General features: G+C 35.9%; 1 protein-coding gene across 5 annotated transcripts in view; it reads right to left on the minus strand.

Moving 5' to 3' along the window:
- Positions 1–25,365, minus strand: part of PHF14 (PHD finger protein 14) — a 162,168-nt gene that overhangs the window by 118,231 nt on the left and 18,572 nt on the right. For all 5 annotated transcript variants that reach the window (XM_066196765.1, XM_066196773.1, XM_066196748.1 and 2 more), the window contains 7 exons: positions 16,035–16,194; positions 10,914–11,025; positions 8,576–8,713; positions 6,524–6,670; positions 3,657–3,927; positions 2,945–3,051; positions 1,518–1,613 (listed from right to left, as the gene is read on the minus strand). In XM_066196765.1, coding sequence (XP_066052862.1) covers positions 1,518–1,613; positions 2,945–3,051; positions 3,657–3,927; positions 6,524–6,670; positions 8,576–8,713; positions 10,914–11,025; positions 16,035–16,194 — 1,031 coding nt within the window. The remainder of the gene's footprint in view (positions 1–1,517; positions 1,614–2,944; positions 3,052–3,656; positions 3,928–6,523; positions 6,671–8,575; positions 8,714–10,913; positions 11,026–16,034; positions 16,195–25,365) is intronic.

Genomic DNA, 25,365 nt, shown 5'->3' on the forward strand with positions numbered 1-25,365 from the left:
AATGCAGTACACATGAGTCTTGACACTTTTAAAGAATATTCCTCTAGTCTCAATGCATGAAGAACAAGACACATAATGAGTGGGAAATGCTTAGCTAACTATTTTACAGAGTATACATTTACCCCAGTATGATTCTGTAATATAAAGTAGTCTTACAGTCATTTGTTCAGTTCAGTAAGGAACATACAGAAAAACTAGGTCTTAGAATTTTTCCTCAAGCTTCCAATATAGGGACAGACAAGGATGCATTTCTTTAGGAAGCTGAAACAAGCAAAGGCAGATTCATGAAAGTGACAGAATACTGAGGCAGTTTATTTTCCCCAGCAGCACAGCTACACTGGTGCTCGACAGGTTAATTAGAAAAATTATCTTATTGGACCAAGCCCTTCACAAAGCAGACGAGACTCTCGTTGGGTTTCTACTATCTGCAGTATGCTGGCTTCTCAGACAGCAACCATCTATCAAAGTCATTTCTCAACAGCCCCATGGGTCTGCATCTGTTCAACCAACTGGAAAAAAATGTCATGCAAGCTGTGTAAATGAATTCTACTCAGTTTTTCTTTCTTTTTTTTTTTTTTTTAATTGAGTAACATGTGCAACAGGAAATATATTTACGAATACTTACTCAAAGGAAGGAAAAATAGTCTTGGTTTAAAAGATATGTTATGCAAAAATTCTTCTTTGCAAGTAGGAGAGGTAGGCAGACAAATGGAACTAGTAAAAGGCTGCATATTTTAGGAACCATTACTGCATAAAGTGTAAAGGTTGTTCCCAGAACAGCAGAATAAACCCAGCAGTAAAAAAAGGGCATGCCAAAATTGTGGATAATTGTATGTCTGCATTTTCACAGTGAACAGTTTCTTCAATCTTAAATTGTAACTGGAAATCATTGCAATCTCCCTCTCACATCCAAAATGTCAATTGACATTTAATGCCTCTGACATAAAACATATATGAAAATGCTGCAAAAACCTTTGCTTCTCTTTTTCCCCTTATCAATCGGAACAAAGATAATTGCTGGCAACAGGAAGTAATCTAAACCTTCTGTTGTCCTAGATATTTATATTCTTTTGATCAAAATATTCTCCTCTGTCTAGTTACACACCATCACGTACATACCGTATTTAAAAGGATTTTTATATTATAAAAGCCATTAATAGTTAACTTATCACTTAAAGCCTACAGTAACTAAAGACAGATGGAGACAAGAACACTAGGATTAAGTCATGCTTCATGCTACAGTTCATCACAAATGACAGGTCAATCACTTATACCAAATGAAAGAATTTTGCAAACAAGCACAGTATTACAATAGCAAAATCAAGCTACACGTTCCCAGTTGCAGAAGTCTAGGTACTTCAATCAGGAAGCATTATCCCCTGAGTAAAACCTGGGTCTGATCAAATCAGATCAATTTATTCGGTCACAGAAGTAGCAGACAGAAACAAAAAAGCCTATTCTTGGAAAACCTGTTCTCCTGTTTTTTTTCTGTAAAGGGGGGCAAGGAATCAACCTACCTGTCCAATGATTCTACCCAGCAGAGCCCAAATGCCTTGCCCTTCATTTCGCAGTTTTCCATTCATATTTTGTAGCTCTTCCAAGGACTCACACAGCTGAAAAGTCAAAGAAAAAGAATAGACAACAGGAATGAAAATCCATTAAGAGTTATTAAATAAAATTTACTCAACCTCTTACTTACCGAGGGTGCATTAATTTATTGTGGGATTAGAAAAACAATAAAACTCATATCGATATAGCTGAGATCAGTACAATCATTCAGTAATCTAATAGAAGTGAAGAAACCATTTGTTTTGTAAAGACCTGCAGTATTTCAGCATGGAAATAAGGTTTCATAAAGTCGAATGAAAAGCAAAACTGAAATACAGCAACATCTTTTATGTGCTGTCCCCACTACTTAGGCAGCAAGATTATAATAAGAGAACATATAAATGAATTAAAACTCCCTTTTGCCACATTCACACCCACAGAAAAAGAAAGATTAAAATTAAAGGGTGCGAGCAAAAAAAAGGATTTTTTTTCCTTCTGGAAGTCTCTTTAGATTGTACAATTTGGGAGGTAACTATTAATTTGGTTAAAAGCCCCAGGCACAATTTCCTTTCCCTTTATCACCTCTGGGCAGTTCACAGGGATCTGCTGCTACATTTTCCATATGTTCTCACTTAAAACACACACACCGAACAATTTAGGAATTAATAGCAACACCATTTTTTGTCATCATCAACTACCATTTAATAGGCTGTTGAATTGAGCAAGACTTGCAGCATGTCATTGGTCATAAAACGTACAGTAAGTGTATCTATGTTTCAAAATAACTTAATATTAAAATGAATATTTATTTGGAAAAAAATGCAAAAAGTTCTTTTCTACTCATAATGTTATTAGAAAATTACATTAGCAACATTTTGTGGAAGCAAAGTCGTAACTTATGAGCATTAAATTTGTTTACCGTAAAAAGCGTGCAGAGGACACTATGGAGGTGTGCATACGATTATTTCTGTCGGAAAAATCAGTTAAGTCATTAAACCTAAGCCCAACTGGAGTTGTAATTGACACAAATAAATAAATAACACTCTTGAGTATTGTAGATTGCCTGTTATCAAGTGGGGCTCCAAGCAGAGAATCGTGCAGGTTCAAACACGTCTATGTGCAATTTGTTACTGGAGCTCTCAGTAGGGTCAGTTAAAGAACTTGTGTCCAGTCAACATATCACATTTTAGAAGTTGATATTACTTGTATGGGAGAAGATAGGCTACTGAATATTTTTAATATAAGAAATATGTTTTTAATTGTTACTTTTAAAAGGTCAGTATTTTGCATCTTTCATTGTCATCTGAATTCTTTTCCATGGAAAGAAAAAAATCTATCAAAGTTAATAGTAGCAATACTAAAATGGTATAAGGGTTTACCACCCCTTCTTCTTTACCTTATTATACTCCACATGAAGCTTTTCTTGCTCATTTTCTAACTTATCTTTGATATTTTTCTGTTCAGCCATATTCTCCTGGATTTGAATCATGCGCATATTCCTCTCTATTTAAAAGAAAACCACATCATTTCCTATTCTTGAATATACATTTCCAAGTTTTATGCACTAAAAAAAAGTGAAGTAATATAAAATAAAAAACTGTAACAATACAAAGACACAAAACTATGGCCCACAGGTTTAATACACAGACCGAGAAGAATGAACAGTCATAACATTTGTATTTTGCTGCATAAATATTGTAGTTGTTTGAATGATGAACTTTGATCAGGATCTAGCGAACAGTCAAAAAGTTATGCTATTTCACACAGACATGGAGGAGAATTTAAGGAAAAAATATTATACCAAAAACGTATTATACCAAAAATAAATTATACCAAAAGTTACCTACTCCCCTCTTAAAGACAGTTTAGTCTCCTGTTTATATTTGAAAGATTTTATTCTTTTCTGAAGTGTCTTTAAAAAAAAAACTTCCTCTGTAAACAGAGACTTCAAGCAGTAATATACCTGACCTAAAATGAAGTCATTATCCACATTTATCTACTATAAACAATTAAATACAACAAAAATTAAAAAGCCAATGAAATAGCAAAGCACAATGCCACAAAGTGATACCTTTTCATTGAGAAAAGTAAGCCATTTTCACCCTTACCAAGGTAGTAATTCACAAAGTCAGCAGTGAGAGCTGGCTGTTTATGTTTTCTTCTTCCATCAACACTGGAACTGGTATCTGAAGTATCCACTGGGAAAATGTCCGTGCTGATTCCCATCAGTTCGGCCTTGCGCATGAGCTTGCGGATGGCTGAGGCGCTGCTGGTCAGCGGCCGTGGCAGCTTCTCCCGGGGCACCCAGGCCTGGGGCCGGGTGGTGCGCGCCAGCTCCGCCTTGGCACGGTACTGCTGGAGCCTGGCATTGATCCGAGCCTGCAGTGAACAATTCCGCAAATTAAAAACATCAAGGAACAATTCTAAAGCAGTTCCGAGTTATAATTTGGAACACATCTGCATTTTATTTTTGTTCTAAAAGCTGCACATTCGAATCAATGCCATTTTCACTCTGGAACTCCACAACTCAAGAAACAGAGGTTGATACAGACATTCCATTTTACTTCAATGTGCACACACAAATGACATTCTTTCAACAGGTTTTGGAGCCAGGTACACATTTCTTGATGAGATTTCCCCATTGATGAAAGCAACAGATGACTGCTGGCTTTGAGACAACCCCTTCTAATATTGATAATTCAATGGGACTGTGAAAATTCACTACTGGTAGAAGCTTCAGTTGACCTATCACATATGACTTTAGATACACATTAAACTGGTATTCATGTGAGCAACGAAAGTTGTTGAAGAGCATTTTTACCATATTTGACACAGTTTCGTAGGAATTCCTTTCTCAGTGCCACTTCTCTTCATAAATGTTAAACTTGCTGATTATAATTTGTCAAGAACACAACCCAAACAGAAGTGAAGCAGACAAGAGAAGCTCACAATATATATTGTCGATGACATCTGTATATTTGTGACCATCTGGGAGATCTACCCCAGAAGATCAAGCTGTTACTGACAGTTGGAAAACACTGTCTTGAGGGAACTCTATGAAGTGGCAATTCTGGCAGCAACTGACATCAACATACAAACCTTCAGAGGCAAAACTCCAGCTGACTATCAGTTAGAAGCTGTTTACTTGCCTGCACAAAGAAGAAACTAAACTAATGTGATTGCCCCACCATATGGTGTAAGATACTCCTGAGACAAAAGCAAAAGGTGTGCATTACACATACACACTATGGTTACGGAACATCTGATTTCAAACAGAATCATTGAAGGTAGTACTGCTGACATTTTAACACATTACCTTACTAGGCTATGAACATTAATTACCAAGAAACAAAGCAAATGTAGCTTACAGGTCAGCTCTGACCTCAATGGCTTTTTTCCTGGACCCACAGCAGCAGGCAACAGGTCCACCTACAGCCACTGCTGTATAAAACCAAAGTCACCAACAGTAAAAATGTGGTTGTACAAAATGTTATACAAGTTATCATACCTACAAATGTATGCAAGTTATCATACTTGTATCAAGGTGCCTATGACACTGTGTCAAGTAACTCCACCTGCAGTTTTTAGCAATCATTCCTTCAGTTTCCAAAAATTTAATCTAAATTATTTAGATTAAAAAATTGCAGGGTCTTGATTTGGGGAAAAGAGGAGAGAGAAAGTGAAATTCTGGGAACTTATCAGCATTATCAGCACTGCATAATACATGCCTGAAAACAGAGCCAATAAGCCCTGCTGGATCTAAACTGATATTGCACAACCAGCACTTACCATTATATTGGGCAGTATTCATATTATTGTAATGTCTCCACCACACAGGTGCATTTCACATAACTGAGGGCTGAGTATATTCAGCAAGAATTATGAAACCAGTTTTAAATCAAGCTATATGAAGCTCAATATTCCAAATAATATTTCATTCAAAGTTTTTCTACAGTATGAGTTTGCTCATGCTCACTTTCAACAGCATAAGTCATTTTAAATTAATATTCTCCTACTCAAAGATTTCTAAAGAACTGGAAAGGCAACATTTTTTAAAATAAAAAGTTTGATTATGTGAAACAATATTTTCTTATCATTACACTATAATTCTCAATTCAAAAAACAAGCAGATAGTCCTCTCCCATAAATGATTTCCATTTTTTACAGCATCTGCTACTTTCTACAAATGAATCAGACAGGTTTCATTTAAGTAACAAGCTGCTTTTCTGCACAGGTGTGATTTTTCCATGGAATGCAGTTCAGTCTAAGTAGTGAAGCAAATTAGGCTAGAAATTCCTCAGAATTGGAAAAATAAAAAGGACACACACTGAAACATGAAAGTATGCAGATTCCCTCAGAGGGATTGAAACCTCTGTATCAACAGGACATTTATCAGTTGAGCTTCTACAGTAACTAACATTTTAAAATGGATCTGTCAATAGACAGGGATGTAGACTTGCCTAAGGCTTTCAGACAACTCCCACGCAATAGCACAGACTCACTTCTTTGCATACATTATTTTTTTTCCTAGGAAATCTTTACTATGAAAACACCTGGCACACAGAATTCCACTTAGACCTACAAAATTGGAAATTTAGATAGAAATAGAAAAATGCCTGATTTATACCTGGCTTTTTGAAGAAAATGTTAAACAAAATCTAGGAATTACAATGAAAAAAATAATTACCAACTTTCTACCTCAAAATCGAAGCAATATTTTTCAATTAAGACAAGCACAGATATTTGATGTTTATTGAAACAGATATATATGAGATAGAACTATATCATATATAGAGAGAATTGTCCTTAGAGACCAAACCCTACTAACAGTTCACTGTGCTGTTAAATGACCATGCACTATCAATATATTCCACATTTAATTTTCTACTATAATAACATTTTTACCTTCTCTTAATTTCTGTCTTGTTTAACATGGATGATTAATACAGAGGCATTTGTGTCACTAATACAATACCTGAGCTTCTGGTGAAAGCTGCTTTTCTCTTTCCTGCAAGGACATTTTACAGTAAGATTGTAAAGCCAAGTAGTTCTTCCGCTTCCATTTTCTGTCTAACCTGTCCGCATGCTGTTTACAATAAGCAAAAAAAGGGTCAGCTATATCCTGTTTCAGAAAAAACAAAGGGGAAGGAACGAAAATAAAGTGAGACATAAAGTAAGGCCAAAGGGCTCTGAACAGCACAAACATTCTGGCAATCAGTTCACATGTTCCAACAGGCATGTTTCTAAAATCAGCTAAACAGCATATTTCTAAATCAATTTTGTCACGGTGATGTAATTTACAATATAAGGTGTTTTTCCATTGTGTTCATTGCATGATCCTACCAAACTCTCTACTACAGCTGTGTAGTACAGTGTACTCTATGGTAGAGTTAATCTCTGTACCATTATTTGCATTCCCAAGAAAAAAATCCCAGCAAAATAAATTCCTAAGTACAAATCCCTTTAACATATAACATGTATCAATTTCCTGTTGATTCACTGTGCCTTTTAAATTAAATCCTACAAGTGCTTAATGATCCTGAATGCTATCAAAGGCAATATATTTGGTTTCTCTAATGTTTTTCCAACCATTTTGGTGGCTATACCCTCACATGATTTATCATCTCTCTGACGATTTTTTTTCCCATTTTTCATTCCATCATATCTGCACACTATCATGGCTAGGTTTATAGCAACTTTTAGCACCTGCAAACCTTGCAAGCAGACTACAAATACCTGCACCATGAGGAGACGTGGTTTGAGAAACATATTTTATTCCCTCTGTACTTTCAGAAGTGTTCAAACAACACCATAAATCTAACAGACTAAGAAAAACTTAAAGCAGTCTTCCTTCATAAAGTGATACAAATATTAATAAATTACCTGCCTATGAAATTTCCCTTTATTCTATAAAACATAGACTAATAAAATTTACTCTGACTTTGCTTACCAGCACATTTTATTTTAATTTAGGTTTTCACTGTATGTGACAGTTTACTTCAAAAATTAGCCACACCCTAAAATGAGATTGAGTGAGACCTTGATTAAAAATTTGACTGTAGAAAACATGTAATAAAATTTTCACGTGGAAAGGCAAGCAGATACATATGTCCAGAGGGAATCCACATAGGGCATTTAAAGACTCAACCTACACAAAATCTATTAAGGACAACAACCATGAGGCAATGTGCTATTTTCCTATTTATCAGTCCAACAGAAGAAAATATTTTGTGATTCCGTCATGAATCCCTTAGTGGTCCACTGTTTTCAGAAACAAAAGTGTCAAGATCAACAGTGAAAGTAATGCTTGTTTCTGTGTTACCTGTGCTACTTCCTAAGGCAAAAAAGATAAACTGTGAAGCTATGAACATGACATGCTTAATCCAAACGATACCTATCAGGATGAAACTGGACAACCTAAAATTATTTATACCATAAAAATGAATCGGGAAGTAGGAACTTCAAATCTGAATTGCTTTAAATCATATTACAGGAAAAAAAACTGTTAAGAAAATATATTAAGAAGTTATCAGGAGGTTAGAAATACTTGCTTTTCCTTCTGATTCCAAAGACTAATGTTACCACAAGGAAAGTCATATCTATGTCCTACAATTGGAAGTAAATACTGGAACACATGCATGAAAAAGCGGCATCAGAAATGCCTTTAATTTCTCAAGTCTCCTATTTGGAATGAAACAGAGATTACTGTACTACACAAACCACTAGGTAAGTATGTCACCATATGTGAAGTTCAGGAAATAGAATCCCTGGCTGTATTGACTGCTAGCCTATCAAGTCACCTTCTGCGTTAACCTTCTCTATCCTTTTTTCCAGTCAGTTTCAAAAGATGCTCAGAGCTGGACAATTTGGTGAAAGGCTCTCCCTATACAGTTCCTTTACCCTGCCTAGGCCTTGTTACCTACTTTAAAAAAACTTTGTTCAGGACCTGCGACAGAAAAACTACCATTTCAGGTCATCTCCATAAGTTTTCAATAGAGGTCTTTTATTCTATCCTTTCCATAGCTACCTCTTCCGCTGCTGCTTCTGAGAGGAGGCCTTCCTTCTGAGCACAGGTCACATGAAAATAAGCTCTGCACATCCCAGCATCACAACTAATGCATACACCAGTTCTGGCAAAACGTGGATCTTCACAAAAGCTGCACTCCTTTATAAAGAAGAATGGAAAATGCCATAGTAAATATTTCATGCGCATTTTGCCCAATATTTGATAATTTATGTCATATATATATAAAAACCAAACTGGTAGGTTACTCCCGTGTGGTACAGAAACCAAGCATGCTCCCAGCAGCTGACATTACTTAGAACTTCTTGCTTTCTCCCACTAATTGTTTTGATTTCATCAATGGTTAAGTGCTTAAATAATCTAAATAGCATGTTGAATGAATTTTTATATGAACCTCCGTGTACTGTATTCTCCTTCAGTGAAACAACTAAATACCATCCAAGCAATTCAAGCACAATTAGTTGTGTAAGTACGGTATAAAAAAAAACCACTCCTCAGCAAATGTTCAACAAGTTCAGAAGATAAACAACAATAAAAGAGCAGTGCTCTGAATTACTGAAAACCATAGATAATTATGTAGATGTCCTTTGATAAGCAATGACTGAGGAGTAAACATGTAACAGTGCAGAAACAAATACTCAAAACCCATAAATATCAGTAAGGAAGGTTGCGAGTTAATTACAGAACTATGGCTTCAGATATGTGCATTCTAGGCACAGTCATCTGCAAAACAATGAACTGACATCCCCTAACACAATCCGGAAAAAAAACAATTAACTTATTTTTCAGTCAGATCAATTCCTCAGTCTGTTTCACCACAATTTCAAACCAAATCCCTGTGCCAGCAATCTGGAGTAATAAGCACATAAGCAGGAAATGGGAACATGACCGGCTTAGGCAGCGTTGCTATCCAGTGCAAAAAGATGATCTAAAATTATACAGGCATGCATTTCCTAGACTCCTACTTGCTGAATAGAGAGCAAGGCTGTATATCAGCTAGAGATAATATCTCCATGCAGAAAGTTAAACAACAGAATGGAATGGTAAGGAAGACTCAGTGACTGAAGAATCTCAAAACATCACATATGCTACACTAGAAGGGCACCCTTTAGCTGTGTAGCTGCAACACCTAACAGGCAAGAAATTAAATGAAAAAACCTAATTTATTAAGCTGGTTTAGCAGGGGGGAATGTAGCAAAATAAGCTGTAACTCAATACAGCAAACAGCATTTACAGCTTTGCAACAGTAATGAATCCTCTTCACCTACACAGCTCACTTTCACCTTACTCACAGCAAGAAAAGATGCCCAAATTCTTTACCCTGATCCTATACATCACTCAAGTTATTAAAAAAAAAAAAAAAAAAGAGCATGATTCATTTCAACAACAGTTTGCAGGGTCTGGTGTGCTTGCCCAGCCTTTTTTTATAGAAACATTTCTAAACAAGGCTAAATGCCACAGCAGGCCCAGGCTCCTGACACCGGTATGTTGTATATGGGCAATCCAAAGTGTTTTAATCTGTTTTTTATATTGTATGCATTTTCAAAACTGCACTGCATATTTTCATTCAGTATTCAATTTAAAAAATTGACATTCAAGAAAACAAAAGTGACTTGGCAGAAATTAAGCTTTAGAGCTGCAGACTTAGAACCAACCACCTTCCCCCCCATTATCCGGATAGACATGGCTTCTTCACACTATCTCCATGTCTCTAGTATTTAGCAAACTAATCAGTGCTGTCCTCTGCCCACTGCAATGGTTTCCTGTAAGGTTTGTTCATGATTACTTTTGATCTGGACTGAAAACATTTACATGTAAGACAATTTTAACTTTAGAACCATTTATCAGTTCAAGTTGAGGGTCCTATATAGCTGTGAATTTTTGTAAACACTGCTTTGGAACAGCCTGTTGTATGCATACTAGCTTACATATAAACTCTAAAGTAATTCTTACTGAATGTACATCTGCCCCTCTCCTAATCAACTTAATCTCCCATTTCTCATCTTAGAAATCCTCCTTGCTTTCCATTCACATTTTGTCAATCTGCCACTGACTTCAAACGGAATCAGCACCTCTGTAAAAAGTCAAGGAAATTGGGCAAAAACAGTGACAGAAATTATGGAGAGTAATGTTAACAGAACAGATGGAAATATGGAGGGAAGAGCAGGTAGGCTGTAAGTAAAACAATCATTAACAAACTTTTTCTCATTTTTAGTCATAAACCTCACTACAAAATTGCTGGAAAAAGGAAAAATAAAGTTGGGAAGATACATTCTATTCTATTACATGCAAAAACATAAAATACAGCTTCTTGTTGCCGCTACATCTCTTCTTAACTTACCTTTGCACCATACTTGGAATAATTCATTTCTGTTAGTGTTACTGGCCGTAGCTTGTCAATATCTCCAAATGCCACTCCTGGAACATAGAGGGCACAAACAATGTGGACCCACCTAAAACAACGGACAAAATTAGGTTACTGTTATCAATATTTTCATCCTATACTATACTCACCATTTTCATATTTCAAAGTTCCCTGTAAATGTTCCAGATGCTAGGTGAAACACTTGAAGGAAAGTACATTAAAAGCAGGGATGGAGTGCCTATTTGGAACTCAGGAGCTCAGACACTGAGCCATAGAATAAGGTCCTTCAAAGCCACTGGGATTGCTCTGCCTGTCTGGATCAAGGACTGGCCTACCACCACCTCTATGTTCTGATGGCTCCCACAAGGGCTCCACACACTTTTCAAGGAACATGAAAGGTGTTGAAGACGTTGATATTACTGATAAAGCTAAGGCTGACAGACATTTTCATGATGTGGTAGGGAGTAGGAAGGGAAACAGCAAAATTATCCAGGTAGTCACAGCAACACGGAGCTCTGAGCATATAGCTATGAAGCACTTAGAACACAGCATCAGTCAGACTTTGCACTGTTAGTTACACCTGTTAGTATCACCAAAACTAACTAGTTTTAAGCAACATAGAGAGGACCTGCATTCACGAATAAACACATCTGGGTAGTATAACAGAAAGGCCTATCTGAAAGAGATTAACAGACTGTTGCTTAGTTACTGCCTTCTCCACTGACCATAAGAAAACTAGAGTAAGAGGTCTAAATTTTCAGCCCTGAGGGGCAAAAAATAAATCGGGACCTTCGTGTATAGTGATCAAATGCCACACAATGATAAAGGCTTCAACCTCAAGACTGGTCTTGACAGGCATCTTCCTAACCTCCTGAAGCTCTCAACTACCCAAAAACAGCCTAGCAGCAGAAGACAAATTTTCTTCTTCCATTATTGCCATATGAACACTTTCTAAAAGATCCACTCTCACTGTCACAAACCCTCAGTTACTAACAAACTCAAAACCTGTTCTGCACAGCATGCATGACTCAACTGAGATAAGCTACTACAAATAATCTTAGTGTTTTATCAAAATTCAGGAAGTATTTGCTATCCTTGCTAAGTCACCAGGTGGGAGAAAACTGTGATAGACAGAGTGTCAAGATTGCTACATTTTTATTATTTTAAGATATTCAAGAAAATGGCCTTTCAATTGCAGAGACTGTAGCTAACACTTTGAACCTAAAAAGTCCCACATGATTTATAATACAGCTAGAGACTTCAGACATAACTGAGCTGAAGTATCCTGTTTGAGCCTCAGGAAGTGTGTTAATTCAGCCCTTTACAATCTTCCCAGCCATTATTGTTTAACAGTAAATGTATCACTAGTGAAGACTAAAACTCTCTCCTGTTCTAATCAAATAATAGAATCTACTCCCTGTATTCAGGAAGACTCATGATGATGTGAGAAACACTTATTCCCTTGTCTGTTTTACCAAGGATTCAGCGCAGACCTGTTACCACCTGCTTAAATCTGCGCTCATGCTGCCGTGCTCTTTTTTCCTATCTTCTACCACAGTTTAGCCTCTCTCTTCTCCCTTCTCCACTTCCCCCTCCTCTTTCCTTTGTACATCAATTAAAAAAAAAAAATCAGTTTTAACAGAGCAGTAATATCCTGGGTTTAACTGCACTTAAAAAACCTAATGTTATTAACTACCTGCTTACAGATGAGAGAAATACTGAAGTTTATGGTTATACTATTCAGGAGCTCCATGTAACACTGGTTTCCCAAAGCAGCCCACTTCTCATCAATGGTCCTTAGACCTACAATGCTGGAATGTATAACACTCAGATTTATTACATTTCATGTTATTTATGAATCATATATTCCAACAGAAACTCCAAAAAAGCAAAAAACTAAAGGTTCAGTAGCAAGTTCAAAAATACATCTATATTTCAGGCTTTAAAAAGAAAACAGTGATCTTTCAATGCACAAAATTGGTGGACAGACTATTTACTTACCATTTTCCCCCAAAACAGTCCAAGATATTAACTGGATAACAGAAAAATCCCAGTAACAGTAAGAAACTACTTAAAAGCCATTAAATCACTTCACTCTGTAAGAAATTTCCCAGTAAATCTAACGAGTCACAGCACTGACTGTAGTGACATATCTGACAAGATTCCTTACACTTCTGTATTTAAAAAACAAGTATTTATCCTATGGCTAAATCACTCAGGTTTGGGATATTAAGTAGTAAATCCCCTTTAAAATATATAAACTTAAAACAATGAGACTAATGTATATGGCAAATATACATTTATATGCAAGAATTGCATTGTTTTGCTTCCACAAATTTACTAGTGCTCTTCACATCCACAAAAGTATTTGGTCACAGCACTGTAACTACAGGAAGATGAATTACAACCTTAAAAGTATATTTTAGTAAACATCATGATTTAGTTAAGTAAATACCTCACTGACATGAGCATATTGTACTTGTTGTCAAAAGGAAATAAAAAACAAATTTAGAAGCAAAATATGACACACAGAATGAGACCTGTACCCTTGAGATAAATAGACTTCTTGTTTGTAAATAAAAAAAAATCTGAATTCTGTAGGGCTTCTTTTCTACACACTTCCTTTAATTTAAGGTGTGCAATACAGAACAAATCTTTGTAAACAGAAGTTACATATCTCCACAATTATTATTCTTAACAAAAATCCAAGGTTCTGGTTGGAGATTTCTGATAGTAAGTTTTAACACAGCCTACTAAACATACTCTCTGAAGTTCAATATAAAGATACACATCTTCTACAAGCAGCTGCTTTCACAATTTAATTTGCACAGTTTTTTCATGCTCCACTGGTGTATTTAATGCTGCTGCACTCTGTAGGAGTTTATCTATGATAAACCCAACAGCTGGCTGCTTGCTTCATACTGACCTTCTCAAAATGTTTTAGTATGTGTGACCCAAGTATTGCAGTACTACAGATTTAAACTGCCATTTCTGTGTGATTGGCACACAAGTGCCTCATTTCTTTAACCACCTATATGTGAACTCAGACCTGAATTTTATTAAAAAACATACACAAGTCATTCAAGTTCACAGCTGAAGCAGCTTCAGCTGCATTTAATACCAGTTCTAAATATTTTCCTGCTCATTTATTTAGCTGCACATGTTTTAGAAGCTTGTAATTAAGACAAATTGGGTAATCAAAGAAGAATAATCTTCCTTGTTACTTTACCATCCATTTAGCTTGGAGCAATGATGACAGATGTTGATTAGGAAGGAAGAAAAACTCCATACTGAAACAAGAAGAGAATTTATATTTTTGGATAATAGCATTTTGAGAAGTAAAATTTCATAAATTCACATTTATACATGTGAAACTGAGAGATTAATGTGAAAAGGCTTCTGCTGAGAAATTAAGCACCTCATTATTCTAATGATTCACCTTTCATGTAAAAAGAGAGAAATTATTCCAGTTTGATTATGAAGAGAAACTGACTAGGTTTCATTTGTGTAATTTTCAGCACAGATGCATATGAAGAATTTATATTTAAAAGGTGGTAAGGGGACGAAGAGCAATGGTGAGTTAAAGGAATCTGTTATTCAGTAGTCTTATCCTGCTAATACATCGAGAAAAGCACTGAACTGGATTACAGTCAACTGAGTACAATGCAAACATAATAGACACTATCCCAAGACCCTGCCCCTAGCCCATAGTGCCCCTCTACCCTTGAGAATTCAAATTTATAAATAAATAATAAAAAGAGCACAGGAATTTTCACATATTAATAATGTGAACTAGTAAATAGCAATTGGTATTTTTTTTCTAGTACATAACCTCTTAATCTGGGAAAATAAACTTATCCAAGATAGCAATATCACATTATTCAGCAAATAAAGATACAACAACAGTAATAAAAGATTGTGATAACGTCCACTGTCACCAAGGCAGGCATGTGCTTCTGCACAGACAACCAGTGTAACAAAGAACATACCTCCAAGTTAACTAAAAGCGTACCACCATTTTACAAGAAAAAATTAAAGCAATTATAAAATATTGACTATAGTTTCTACTAGGATAATACAGAAAGTCATGTATATATGGCTTAAGTTGTTTGCAGAACATAGGAATAAAAAGGTTTAAATAAAACTTTCCAGGTGTTACTGCATCTCACATTTTCTCCAACACAATTCACTTACAGTCTTTAAAAGTCATTTTCTTGCATATAGAAGTATTATTAAAACAGAAAACAACTGGAAAGGCACAATTTTCTTAGTTGCGTAAAAGTTCTGCAGGGAAGATGCACAAACACTCTTGAACCTACTAGAGACCAGAAACAAGGATCTGAACCCTTAAAGTATTAAAAAAGCACTACTACCTCCAAGGTTCAAAATTATTCATTACAAACCTTGAGTCATTTATGTAACTTTTTTTTAAAAGCCTATGAAAAGTCCAGCACCTGAAAACTTTGCTTATTACCACATACACACCTGCAATTTATACAGACAAAGTGTGTGGAAAAAACCTTAATTATCAGAGTCTATTAAAAAAAAAAACCAAAAAAAAAACCAAAACCAAACAAAAACACCAAACAAAACCATGAAACCATGCAGCAAAACCTAGTAACATTAAGCATAAATCAGACATCACTGATAATGCAGCTTTTGCTTTTAGTATAGATAATTAGTTATCATTAATAATGTACATCTTAATTTATTTTCAAATGTGACAAGAATTGAAGACATCATGAGAATTAATCTGTTTATTCTCAAATTAGACCTGAATTCAATCCTAAAAAGAAAAAAAGAATATTCTCAAAAATCAGTAATCTTCATAATTCTAAACAATCATAATATACTACGTCTGTCTGAATACCTTTAGCACACCTTCAATATAACTTTGTTATGCAGTTTTTTCCCATTACCTGGCATTACTGACCCAGGCCTTTGCTATACTAAAATAAAAACATGTGGTTTTCCTCCCACTTACATCCTACTTTAAAGTCAACAGACTTGAGCAGAGTGTCTCAAGGTACAGGAAAAAACCCCACCTTTTAAAGGGAAGACGGCATCAAATTCAAAACATCACTTATGCAGTCTTACCTGCCTGCATCAGTCTCCTTGAAGATCCCATCCTGGTTGGGACACAATTCACAGCTAGGTGTGACACCACATTTACATGCATCACAAAACCAAGGCTCCGTGGAATTTTCTGAAGCTGAACTCATGATAGAGTCACTCTCTCCATCAACACCATAGCAACCTACACACAGGACAAATGGAAGATCAATACAAGAAAATTGTAAAAGAAGCCACTTGCCAGTTATGACTTCAGAAGGAAACACACACCCATACAGATTTGGGGGAACAATTCAAGGGAAATACTGAGATACTCAAGAAACTTCAAGAAAGTTTACAACATTTTTGAAACTATTATGGTTAGTGCAAAAATTACATCTTAAAGCTAGTTTAATTCTAAAAAGTCACCTGTTTTATGCGATTATATAGGATTACAACTGAAAAACAAGAAAAAGACTGTTTTACTTCATTCTTCTAGCCACACTTGGTGTTCTTTCAGACCATCCATTAGGAAGGAAAGTAAGAAAACAAGACTTGAAGCAACCAAAGATTAAAAAAAACCTCAATGCATTTTTTTTGAGTAAAGAAATATATTTCAAGATAAAATCAACAAGCTCTTCTCCCTGAGAATGAACGTTTTTTAGAGGGAAGGTGCATTTGAGTTTTCTTCTAGATGCTCATTATGTCAGTAGGATCCAGTCAACAAATATGCACTCCACTTTTCCACTTTGCATTCAGCATGCAAATCAACTACAAAAGAATATACACATGAAATAAAAAACACTGTTTACCTATTTTATGAGTTGCAGGACTGACCTTAAAAGTCCTAGTGCAACTTCAAAACCAAAGTATAGTTTGTGGAACACAAACTGACAATTCTGAAACACTACACTGGTGACTAATGAAATATACACATATTTTTTTAAGCACTTTCATTTGTACCTGGTTTTAAATTACGGCTAGGCTCAATAATTTATTCAGTTTCTCCATTCTTCTTCAGTACAACTGGGGTATTCTTTATGATTGCTAAGGTGCCTTTGAATGCTTATTTACCACAAATTTAGGAAAACAGTGTCTTTAAAGTGATTTGTAATTTAAATTTTGCTCAAGAGCAGGAGCTGTATTAATACTACAGCAAATGACAAAAAGGGAAATATTAAATCACCACAAAACTGTTTTTTTTCATATCCCACATTTTGAACATTTAACTGCTATTCAATAAGAAAAAATACTTAATTGCCAACACTTAAAACACAGTAAAGACTTTACTAAAAATTAAATTCAGCTATTTATCAAATGCAGCAATCAAGTCAAAATTTGCGCTTTCAGAGCAGTAAAATTACTCTATTCTGCAATTAAATGGCAACATGATTTTTTATTTTGTTTCATTACCCGCCTGCTGTAATAAAATAGCAACAGTGCTCCAACTCCCCTTGCCACAGAACCAAATCTCTGCACAGTGCGCTGAAACTACTTTCAGGAAATAAGCAACACTGCAGGAACCCCTTAAGAAACACAGTTTTCCATTACAGAATGAGCCTCATCAATAAGAATTAAAAAAAGATGGCAGAATGTTTCTTTTCATAATAAAAAGTGTCCTAGAATGAAAAGACAAGTAATGTGCAGAAGTGCACTCACAGACAAATTTCATTAGTGATAGACAACATCATATAACTCATGCATAGGGTCACTCCATCTTTCTTACAATGTGGTATCAGCTTTAAGCAACATTCCACAAAGTAATTTTTTTTTTTTTAATTCTAACAACACGATTTTGAATAGATGCCAGCAAATCACCTTTTCAGCAGTAATACTAATGTACACACACGCGGCCCATTGATATCACAGAGCAGAGGAATCATTAACCTTTTGGTAATTTCTTCAGACTTTAAACATATTAACATTTTCTTAAAAGTACTTACTAAAAATTTCTTAACATTACAGACACAGTAATACTGTCTTCAATCCACATGGCAAAATAAAATCAGTTTCTTTCAAACACTGATGCTTCTTCATCAATTGGAAGTAATTAGATTTGCTTTTCTAGCCTAAGTGCCATCAGTCTACTAAAATTAGAATGATGACCTCCCCAAACTGTCCTACCTTCATTCTGAAACAGTTGCTTTATTATACTTATCAGTCATTTATACCTGTTTTTTACCCTTCCTCCGAGAAAATGACACAAATGTGCTGCAATTATTTCCATCCTTTCCACATGTGTTGGCATTAAACATTATTTCTATAATAATACAAATATATGCCCTTTTCCAAGGTGGGGAAAAAAAAAGTCGGTATTTTTAACCCAATTTTTTTGCCCCAATTTGAACATAAATCTTAGTGACAGCTTTAAAGAGTTTAAGATCTTTAACAGATAAAGAGGTATTTAGTTTTTTGCCTAACTGGCATTTAGCAAAAGCTAAACACCACACTGTTACAACCAGCAAAGTAAGTGGTCTTTAGTTGGAGAAAACAGACTAGATTACCATTCACCAGTGCTGACAAAAACATCAAAACAATCTGGTTCACCACAAAGCTGAAAAAAAGGAAATCCAGCCTGAAAGACTGCTGCTAACCTGGTGTACACTGCCAAACAGAGCTGCTGAATCAAAGCTGCATTACAAAACCTTGTTGGCTCTGAAGCTAGGTTTCAGAGAAGATCCTTTGTTCTTGATTGATTTGTGGTAAGGGCCAATTTCAGTGTACTCCGAAGTCTAAATTAATCATAATTATAAATTAAATATATCATTTTAGGATCCTTAAAAATGCTGAGTATAACAAAGGTTCAGCTTACTACTACCTGCCTTCTTTTGCTACGCTGAAAAAACTATTTTGTTCCAATTAACAAAAATTTTAAAAAGTATTATTTTCATGACTTCATAACGCATAGATATGCGGATACAGACCTGCTAACTGGTAAATCATTCCATCCTAGCATTCAGGGGTTACACTGAAGATCAATTTAAAGTTGCTCAATCCAACTGTTCTGAATGAATTACTGGGAATTGCTGGTGTTGGAACAGAAAGCAACCTAAGGGCTCACTTAGTAAAAACATCAGGAGGTAATCTTCAGCTTCCCTCTAAAAGTATCCCCATTCTACACACAGTGTAGAATGGGGATACACATTTAAGGCCTGAAAGGACAACAGGGGGAAGGATACAGAACCTGTAAAGGACATCACTGGTTCCAAGTATTATCACTGCACCTCTGACCTATTTGGCATTAAGTCAATCATCTGCCCCTTTGACTGGAAAATATGCTGAAGAAAATAAAATAACTTTTAAACACTTTGCTTAAAATGCATGCTGCCATTCCTTAACATTCATAAAAATTCTGAAGTCTGGGTCTTTAGAACACCCCTAAGAGTGCCTTTTGAACTTAAGTTCATTAATTCCTCATGTTTATTTACTCTTAGATTACTGTATCATAACTCCATTTCTGTCACCTCTTTGAACACCATTAACACTAAACAATAAAACCAGTTTAGCAGGATACTAACCTATGAATTTAAATGCATGAAATTCAAGAAGGTAGAATTTTCACACCACTTACTGTTCCATTAATGGCATCTATACATTACAATTACAGCCAAGTTGTCTGTTGAATGTATGCCATAACATACAGAAAACAAACTCTTTATTCCCTGATTTTGAAGTCATTTTACTCTGTCAGTAGTTCATATTTTCATGTGATTGTCAAGAAAAAGAAATTGCACGCACTTTAAAATAATACCATTAAAACAATTGTTCTGAAATTTATACCACCGAGAGAAACGGAAATAGAGGCCTAATTCTTGTCATGGCTGCAGCAGGTCCTCTGTTTCTCTGGGAAGGTAATTTTTTACCAAAGAGGGTATCTGGATACACCAACTACATCTATATATACTCTGAAACACAAACTATATGGTAAACTCTATGTTTGCAAAACTAAATGCTGTGAGATCTCAGTATTTAAAATACATTTCATTAAATTCTTAACTGGACCAACAGCTTAAAATAAATACATTAATAATTCCATGCATCATAAATTCAGAACAGTATTTTTATTTAGTAAATGGAGAGTACTAAAGTACATGATTTTGAAAAACACATTTTTATACCAGACAGCAGCAGACCACAGTAAGGGGCAAAATTAAAATGCAAAAATGTTTTACTACACTGTAGAACATATGGCAGCTACACTTGCTTTTAGAAAGAGAATTTCTACTCTCCGACATACACATCAAAGTACAGTAAGAAAGAAAGGCAGGAGATGGAAAAGAAACTTCTCAAAAAATGTAGAACTCTTCTCATTTAACTCACATCAACTAACCCAGGGGCAACAACTGGCAAGCACACCTACACTTGTGGCACGTGCTACGATGTGTGCCAGGCATCACCTTCAGAAATACTGCAATCAAGATGTCAAAAAAACTGACAACACAGTTGGGGGTGTCCTGCTATTACAAGATCTCAGCACAAACACATTTATCCAAAATGACAGATTGCTGTCTACAGAAAACTTTTATAAAAAGAAATTACAATTATCTTCATACAGAAGCAAAAATTCTGAAAAGCAACTGTACAAATTCAGTAAGAAAGATTATTTTTCTCTTTTTTGGGGGGGAGAGGGAGGATGTGACAGAGATAGGCTGATACGTGAAATGAGAACACATTTTTAATTGATGGACTTCTGAACTAATTACAGGCTTTTCAAACTAACAGATGAATGCACTGTGTAAGAGTGGGTATGAAATTAGCATTACACATATGCTACTCATGCAGTTTTAAAGGCAGTTTACAATTCAAATCAGTTATTTACTCCACTAAGTATAGATTTTTGGACACATGTCTGCAGTGCAAAGACAGCTTTTGGACAAGTGATGCAGGCCATATAGGTGATCTTAACATCACACAGTAAACAGTTGTATTAGAAATTAAACTGAATTTCTCATCATCTCAAAACTCATCAGTAAGTCAAGTAAAGGTATTTATTAAGGGTCCAAGACTTCAGGTCTGAATGAAAACTCCCCTCTAACTCTTGGCCACGTTACTGCTTTCATATGAGCTCTGACAGAGTTGCTCTCCAATGAGTTACCATCCCCGGTTTTCCATGAAAGACCTTACGTAACAGCTCATTAATGCAAGCAAGCAACCCAAAAGGAATATAACTAAACAGGCTGCTGCTGCACCAGTCCTCAAAAGGTAAAGGTGGTAGCACCAAATACCCAGGAGGGAGCCCTGGTGTTCAGAAGAAGTAGGTTTGACTCAGAGCAGTATTTTTTCAGCTAATGAATAACTTCACATTAAAACAGAGCTGGCTGTCATAGAAAAATCACTTTCGCTCACCAGAAAGGTTCTGTGGTGGACAGAAACTTCCACTTCAACAGAGCACCAAGGCATAAGTCAAGGGTGTAAGACCCCCTGCCCGTGAAGCAAAACAGTTTCTGTGACAGTCCACAAGGCGAAGGAGAAAATAAGCTCTTCAGGGGAAGAACAATCAAATTGTCAATATCATCATGTGGAACCTTTTCACACCAGCAGGGTGAGAAAGGAGTTCATTCCTTCCACATAATTATTTACCATGCAACAGAGACGGAAAGAAAACAGGCTCAATCAGAATACCACTTGAAATTGCATATAAAAACTATGAAGAAAACCCCTGTGGTATTCCACCAGCTTGGTTTGAGCATTTTGGAATGAATGAGATTGCAGGAAATGGGCATACTTCCTAAGTGCAGGTAAACATCACTGCATTGATTTCTATGCAATTGATAAACAGGAGACTCTTCATTCAATACTGTGATCTGAAAAACTCAAAAGCTCAAATATTAGAACAAATTTCTGGACACAGCATGATATCCGCAGCCATAGCAATCTACCTACTAAAGGAAACCTGAAAAAATAAAAACAAATCCTTGGATTTCAATGTGTTTACAAAACACACTCACTCATTACTGGAACTATTTTTCTAACTACCAGGCAGCTGCATGTAAGAGTACAATGGACTATAAATACAGTCTAGGCCTATGATCTGAGTATACATTTCCAAAGTACAGATCAAAGCCAATGCTATTAAGAGTAAATCTTGCTTCTATTAACATTAAAAAATAATTCTTACGGTTGCAAGCCATGTTTATATGATTAGACAGTAATTACCTTTTCAACTGATTTTAAATTTATTTTGGCCCAGTCAAATGATTAGGCAAACAGGACCAAAAAGTAACTGTTGCATTGTATTTTGGTTTTGACTGCAACTTCCTAACCATAGGCTGTCTTCATCTATTACTTGTGCATTCAGAAGTAAACAGTCAGTGACCACTGGGCAGGAGTGCAGAAATCTCCAAGTCATTGAACATATGGGTATATATAAGATCACTGGATCAATAAAGATTCAAAGGTTCCAAATTTTTTTATAACTATTCTGCTTTTCACTGGGGTGGAATTAATTTTCTTCACAGCGGCTATCATGTGGCTATGTTTTGGATTTGTGCTGAACATAGTAATGATAATGCAGAGATGTTTTTGTTATTGCTGAGCAGGATGTGCACAAAGCCAAGGCCTCTTCTATTTCCCCAACTGCCACACCAGCAAAGAAGTTGGGAGTGCATGGGAGATTGGGAGGAGACACAGCCAGGACAGGTGACCCCAACTGACCACAGGGATATTCCAGACTGTATGACATCATGTTCAATATACAAAGTGAGGGGAAACAGGGGATTTTAGGGTAATGGTGTCTGTCTTCCCAAGTAATCATTACATGTGATGGTGCCCTGCTCTCCTGGAGGTGGCTGAATGCCTGCCTGCCCATGGGATGCAGTGAATTAATTCCTTGTTTCTCTTTGCTAGTGTGCATGGCTTATGCTTTCCCTATTAAACTGTCTTCAACTCAACTCACAAGTTTTCCAGCTTTTACTGTTCCCATTCTCTCCTGATCCTGCTGGTGGGACAGTGAGCGAGTGGCTATGTTGGGCTTGGTGGCTAACAGGGGTTTAAACACAACAGCATTATTTTTATTTGTTGCAAGCAATTATTTAAACAAATTACTGAAAAAAGCTCAGATTTAAAACAGCACTTGCCCTTATTTATCATCATAAAATACCTAAGTACAGAAAAACACAGCAAAATAGGTGTCCATTTGTATTAAAACTATATTCATACATATCTAGCAATAAAACATACACATAAAATGTCAAGTAAAATTCCAAATTGTTCAGCTTCAAATTGTTGCCATGGAAATTTGCATTTTTATCACTGTCATCAATTACTTTCACATACACAACTTACTGTCCTGGGTTGTAGTATAGGATGTGCACAAAGTATTCTATCACTGTCTTCATGAACTGTTGAATCCAGGTGGGGCAGTGTTTTCCCAGACTCCCTCCCTCTGGGCCATTATCTTCTGTTAGTGGCCCATCAAATGCCTTGCCCATGACTCATAGATAACTCCCTCCGGGAGTTATCTCTGTTTACTGGGCCATCAAGGACCCCCTGCATGACTCATCATCACATTGTGAGATGCTCCGCCCAGGGGGGGAAACCAAGAATTCTCACCTGGATATAATCTGGGGTTTGGGACAGTACAGGGGGTCCTTACCCACTGGATTCCCAGAGGGCCTGAGCTACCAGACCTTTCTACAGCCTCACTGCTTCAGGAAGACCACCTCATCTGGACTGCTTCAATCACCCGGCTCAGGTTGTATTCTGACTCTGTCAGTGGTCTTTTGTATTATTTAATCTATTCTTATTTTACCTTTTTTCCTTTCTTTCTATTAAATTGTATCTCTGACTTGGAGCCTCTCATTTGTTTTGCTTTCAAACCACTACACTTACTTATTTTCCTCTAAGACTTCACCTATTCAAACAGAACTTCGTAACTGCTTCATATACATTTTCAAGTATTTATTATTAAAATGAATTCCAAAGAGCTAACTAAACAGTCAACTACAAATGTGAAAAATTAACCAACATTTATAGTCAATTACCTGGTAATTACACACTGTAGAACATATCAGAACAAACTAACAAATTAAATATTTTGAGTTAATCTACTTTACTTTGTTGCAATGACAACAAAAGAAACACACATTGCAACCTTTATATCAGTGGGACTACAGGGAATCTCTGCCTGGATTACTGTAAAAAGAATAGCAGCAATTACTTTTAAACAGGTTTTGAACTACTAAAATTTTAGTGACTTTTGAACTATGGAACTACTTACCTCTAGAGGAAAGCCAGCTATAATCGTGCTTTTGTAGGGACAGAAGTTTAGTAAACTAAGCAAAATGAGGAAGTGATCTTTTGGGGATTTTTCAAGTACTCCTCCTGAACATAAAACGAATTTGCCATCATTTCATTCTAAAGTGGCAGAGGATCATTTTCCTATCACAATCATTCTTCACTTCAGCAATCACTACAATCATTAAATAAATCTTATGGAAGAATTTTCAGGGAGCTCCACAGCTCCTGAAATCACATATATTCTGCACATTACTTTTCAAAACACTTCATGGATACAGAAGAAGGAATTCTGCAAGACACATAAATTCAGGAGCCTAACACTTCTAGGAGTAAGACTTGACTAATGCCATCACAGGCACTTGCAGTGTGATCTAGCTCATCATAAATTAGGTCAACTAATCTGCTCTCTGAGCAACACTGACAGTATGGATTAGCTCTTTAAGAGACTACAACAGGTTCAGGAGTTAAAAGTCCCTACATGGACACACAATGCAAGGCATGTGAGTAACAGGAGAGAAATCCCATCATCAGTTTCCTAAGTTATGTCAAGCAAAGAACTGAACTACATCCCAATGCATGAAAAATACTGTTTTGAAACAGTTTTCTGTCTTCTATGAGAAAACTGAAGTGTGAGTATGGGATTTATAAAACCACTTCCTACCTAAAAAGACATTCTAAACAGGTCAAAAAAATTTAAATTCGGGCAGCCACATTAAATAAATGCTTCTGAAGAATGAAAGCCTATTATCTTTTTGTTACAAGAACTCAAGTAGTTCAATCTCATTTTCCTGGGAAAACTTAAAAAAAAGGGGTGAAGTTGTAAAATAGTACAGGATATAAGGAAAAAAGACCCAACCTGATTAAAGGAGAAAAAAAGGTTTCGTTTTTTAACAGAACAAGTGTGTCTCTCTGTGTTACTATCTCCCCTACTTTCCAACCTCAAGAGAAAGAGCAACAACGCACAATACAGTCACATCTTCCATGCAAAGCTGTTAAGATTCCATACATTCACCTAAATTATTATTCTGGAGTATTTCTGTAAAACCAGATCACCTACATTTATTATACACACATAGTCCAGATTTTGAAGGAATTGGCAAAACAACAACTTGAGTATGTTCTAACTTCAAAATCCCCA

The sequence above is a fragment of the Chamaea fasciata genome, unplaced genomic scaffold, assembly GCF_029207755.1.
Source record: "Chamaea fasciata isolate MVZ Bird 193981 ecotype frontalis unplaced genomic scaffold, bChaFas1.0.hap1 SCAF_1, whole genome shotgun sequence".
Classification (NCBI taxonomy): domain Eukaryota; kingdom Metazoa; phylum Chordata; class Aves; order Passeriformes; family Sylviidae; genus Chamaea; species Chamaea fasciata.